Genomic DNA, 5,047 nt, shown 5'->3' on the forward strand with positions numbered 1-5,047 from the left:
AAATGCAAAGAGGGGAAATTACCCTCCTTAAACAAAGTGTTAGTTTTCGGAACGCCGATGCTAGCCTAGTGTTTTCTCCACAGTCCATTTCATCTCCCAGTCATTACATCATTTTTCTTCATCATCATCTATCACTTCCTGTCACCCAAGAATTTTCTAGAATGTAAACTTCATGAGAGCAGGGCCTTTTCTATTTTGGTTGCTTTGATTACATGACACAAAATATGATGTCTAACGTAACTGGGCTTTGATAAATTCCTATGGGCTGAGAAAGTTAGGCATATTTGCACTAAGTAGGACTGTCAGCTGGGCCAAGTGCTGAGAATATAACCTCTGTGGACACAGCAGCAGAAGCCTTAGCCTCTTCAGTTTGGAGTCTAGAACGTCTGTAAATATTTATGTAGATAGGCACTTTTTTGGTCTTTGTATCTGCATTTCCACAGGTGGCAACCACTGGTTGTCAACCATTACATAATCTGGATGAAAGCAACAGAGCAGAGATTCTTTAGAACCCTTGAAGCCTCATCACACAACCAAAACTTGCTCTTAATAAGGGGGAAGTAAGGGTCACTCGACTAGTTACTCAAATTAAACTTTGATGGCGTTGAGTTAGGGGGAATTTAGACAGGGTCTCAGAATGTAGTCTGGGCTAGCCTTGGCCCTGCAACAAGTCTTTGTTTATTTCCTAAGTGCTAGGATTATAGGTCTGAGCCATCTCGTCCAGACCCAAGTGAAACTCTCAAATCTGAGGTGCTTAAGCAAGGGTATCTAAATGATAGATTCTACTTCCTGAAGCCACTTTCCAACTACTCTGAGGTAATGTGAGAGGAGTTTGTCCTGATTGGCTACTGGTTTGTAACTGTCTCTTCTTCTGCTTCACCCATTTATTCACAGAATGTCTACCCCAAGAATGCTGACAGGAACTGCTCTCTGCGTTCGGGAAGGACCTGAAAGACATTTATAGGAAAGTTTTGCTTAAAGCGCTCGCTCGCTCTCCTCCTCCTCTCCTCCTCCTCCTCTTCCTCCTCCTTCTCCTCCTACCCCTCCTCCTCCCTCTCTCTGTCTCCCTTTCTCTTGCCCTCTCTGTCTCTCTCTCTGTCTCTCTCTGTCTCTCTGTCTCTGTCTCTCTCTGTCTCATGTGTGTGTATGTTATTTAGCTTTTATCAGAAGCTTAACTGGTTTAGGTTCCTGTTCTAATTTAATTTGCAGAACCTCTTGAATTCTACTTTATTTCTTCTTTCTAAGAAGACCCAGGAAGCAGGCATCCATGGGGGTTTATTATCTGGCACACAGAGATACATGAGAAGAACTCAGCGCTGCCCTTGTTCCCTCACATGGTTTCTGCTTGGGTCCTGTAACATTAGAATTGGCATGTAAACACAGTGACTTCTGCAGAAATCACTGTGTGAAAACGTCCCAGTCATTGAGCAGTCCTGGCACTTCTTCCTGTAACCCAGCACTTGAGAGGCTGAGGCAGAAAGATTATCATGAATTTGAGGCTTGCATGGGCTAGTGAGTTTCAAGCCGCTAACTCTAGGCTTACAGAGTGGAACTCTGTCTCAAAACAAAAGTCACAAGCATACTATTATATTATACAGTTAATATATACAACAAAAAAATTTTTACAGACACCTCTTAACACTAGGCAATTTAAATAATTAAACAACCAATGCTGTATAATATGAACATATATACTAGCAATGCAAGTTTGAGGATACAGGATTTTACTTATGAAGACTTACAAATACATAGTCATTGAAAATTCAGATGTGTTCTGTCTTCCTGGGATTTTCTATTAAAAAAACAAAAAAACCAAAAAACTGAGCCTTCTTTTGCTCCTTTATGGCCACTGTGACTTACAGAAGTCTATTTTTAAAGCACATTTATTCATTATTATTTGACAGTTTTATATATGTGTGTGTGTGTGTGTGTGTGTGTGTGTATGTGTGTGTGTGTGTTGAATTTTGGTCATTTTTTACCCCTTTCATCCCCCTGACCCCCTGAAAGCTTTATTCTTTAGGAAATAAAAATGCCCCTCCTACTTCCATGTCTTGTGTATGGAACCCACTGAGTTTACGTAAGGTTACCCAGCTGAGCACCAGTAGGTTATATACTGGAGTATGGGTGTATGTCACTCCTCGTATTGTCGCTGAAGCATGTGACACTCCTCCCTGAGGGCTACTTTAGGCTGAAAGAAGGGGAGGTCTCATGAGCCCTTCTCCCCTCTGATAAAATGTGGACAGGCTCTATCTTGTGCAAGTCTTACACAGGTAACCATAGCAACAGTGAGTTTGTAAATGCATTGATTGTGTTATATACAGATGACATTGTTTCCTAACAGCTCCCCTGCCCTCACAGTCTCTATCTCTTATAATTTCTTCTACACTGTTCCCTGAGACTTAGTGGAAAGGAGTGATATAGATGTTCTATTTAAAACCAAGCACAGTTATTTATTTTTGGCACTTAGCCAGTTATCAGTCTCTGTACTAACTGTAGACTATTGCTTGGGAAGGGTTGGGGGAAGCTTGTCTAATGAGGGCTGAGAAGTGAACTATCTATGAGTATAGAGATAAATATTGAGAAGGCATTTTAACACCATATCCACTGAGCAAAATAATTGTCATCCATTTTCCTCTAGGGCCCATGACCTCCCTGGCCACCGGGGTCTTGGACAAAGGTTGTAGTAGCAGGTATGAACTCTTTCCTGTGGAGCAGGCCTGAAATCCATCAGAAAGTCATTGATTCCCCATGACTACCTTGCCATTGTTGCAGGAGTGGGCACATCTGGCCAGGCTGGTGATGACTGGAGCTTAAAGGGCCGACCTTCAGGTAAGATTGGCAATGCCCTTTCCTGCGGGCACTTCCATAGCACCTTCTGGCACGATATAAGTTAACCAGCATAGAGGAAGCTACAGGACGGGGAAAGTTTGATGACTGCATGTCCTTTGACAAAATTATGTGGCATCTTAAGGGGTCTTGCCATTGAGTCCTGGTAGTCAGCCAAGAGCAATAGCATTGGCTTGTATTGTTTCAAGACCTCTGGGACCAACCTGACCAACAACTCATAAAGAAATAGTCCACATTTGGCATGTGGATTTTTAATAACCCAAGGTTTCTGGGAGGTGAATTATCTTCATATCTAGGGCACCTCCAGTCAACCCTCTTTGTAAAATAATATTTTATTTATTCTTTAAATTCTTCTTCTTCTTCTTCTTCTTCTTCTTCTTCTTCTTCTTCTTCTTCTTCTTCTTCTTCTTCTTCTTCTTCTTCCTCTTCCCCCTCCTCTTCCTCTCCCTCCTCCTCCTCCTCCTCTTTCTCCTCTTCTTCCCGTTCCTCTTCCTTTCTTCCTATCTTAGACAGGGTCTCAGTATGTGACCCCCTGCTGTCCTGGATCTCTATAGACCAGACTAGTCTCAAACTCATAGAGATCAGCCTGCTACTACCTCCCCTGTGCTGAAATTAATTGTGTGTACCATACCACTACCCACCCCATTTATACAATGCATTTTGATTATATCCATCTAACATTATCTCTTTCCAGTTGTCTTTAATGCCTTACCTCCCTCCTAACTTCAGGTCCTCCATGTGTTGGAGGGGCAAACTCCTTTTAAAAATTATATGTAATGTGTATTTTTAAAACTATTTAATGGTTGTTTGTTTATTTGTTTGTTTTGTGTATGTATATTCCACATAGATGTGGCTGCCCACAGAGGTCAGAAGAATGCATTGGAACCCCATGGAGCTGAAGTTACAGATGATTGTAAGTGACTTGATGTGTACTATTACCCAGATTCAAGTCCTCAGGGACAGTAGCAAGCACTTTTAGCCTCTGGGCCACATTCTTTTATTATATTTTTTTGAAGAGCTTATAAATTATGTTTCTTTAGTTATCCCTCCCCATACCGTACCTCACTTCTGCCCTCCACACACCATCCCCCACACTTGTTGTCTTTCTCTCAGTCCCTCCCCCCTCCCCGTCTCCCTTCATGCCACCTCTATTCTGCTGCCCAACCTCCCTTGAGACTTTTCTCTTCCACCCTCGAGTGGCTGTTTTCTAGCTTTCTGGCTTCTGCAGCTATTCCAAATCAAACACAGACTCTGGAATTTGAAGCTAGGACCCACACCTGAGAGGATGTGTGGCAGTGGCCTTTCTGGTTCTAGGTTAGCATGTGTCTATGTTTTAAATTAGAAAATTACAAATAAGTTCAGTGTTTTGGTGTCTGCACAAAAGAGAGAGCATAAGAATAAAGGTGGGGGAGTAAATCCCAGGCCTGATTTCCCTTTTCCAGATAAAGCTGAACTTGGCATTTGGCAAGCAAAGGTCAAAGTTTAAACATTGTAAATTTTATGTATTCATTACAATTGTGTGTGAGAGAATGCTGTGTGTGCCGTGGGCATGCGCACCGCAGTGCACTGTGGAGATCAGAGGACAGACTCTTGGAGTTGATTCACTCCTTCCATCTCTAAGTGAGTTCTGGGACTCGAACCCATGTTGACAGGCCTGTGCAGCAAGCACCTTTACCTAGCGAACCATCTTGTTGGTCCCTAAATTGAAGTCTTCTCTGCTCCTTTGCTTCCTGGATTAAAAAGTGGGGTCATCCGGAATCTGATTCCTCATTCCTTTTTAAAAGAAAAACGACGAAAAAAGTAAACCACTGCCTATGTCAGAGCAATACACGTGTGCTTTATATAAACTCACCACTTGTCTATCCATGTCTGCAGAGAGCCTCGTAGACATCAAGCACTTGATGTCTACAGAGGGCACACTCTCCGGAGAAACACAGTGCCACTGAAAGAATCAGACAAGGAAGAAAACAATTATCAGAGAAATCCCATCATACTCACATCTAAAATGCAAGAGAAACCTTGGAGATGAGCATCCAGCCTGTTTGCCCTAACATTGAAAGACTCCTGGATGGGGAAACATTTCCAACAGGGCAAGGTAATCTAGACTGTCATGTTTGTTTCTGTACCCCATGTTGCTTGCCTATTTAACAAGAGAAACAAAATAAAATGGACAAGCTTTGAAGTGGGCAGCATGTGGGGG

The 5,047-nt window shown here is 42.4% G+C and overlaps 1 protein-coding gene across 3 annotated transcripts in view; it reads right to left on the reverse strand.

Annotated features, from left to right (window-relative positions):
• Positions 1 to 739: 739 nt before the first annotated feature.
• Scg5 (secretogranin V) overlaps positions 740 to 5,047 on the reverse strand; it is a 62,868-nt gene continuing 58,560 nt past the window's right edge. Inside the window, exons 6-8 of one of the 3 annotated variants that reach the window (XM_029474248.1) lie at positions 4,700 to 4,789; positions 1,743 to 1,792; positions 740 to 947 (exon numbers count right to left, since the gene is read on the reverse strand). In XM_029474248.1, coding sequence (XP_029330108.1) covers positions 755 to 947; positions 1,743 to 1,792; positions 4,700 to 4,789 — 333 coding nt within the window. In that variant the 3' untranslated portion in view covers positions 740 to 754. Of the gene's footprint in view, positions 948 to 1,742; positions 1,793 to 4,599; positions 4,621 to 4,699; positions 4,790 to 5,047 lie in introns of those variants that run through there. The other 2 variants (XM_029474249.1, XM_029474250.1) reach the window with 2 other exon arrangements.

Source organism: Mus caroli, chromosome 2 (genome assembly GCF_900094665.2).
Source record: "Mus caroli chromosome 2, CAROLI_EIJ_v1.1, whole genome shotgun sequence".
Classification (NCBI taxonomy): Eukaryota; Metazoa; Chordata; class Mammalia; order Rodentia; family Muridae; genus Mus; species Mus caroli.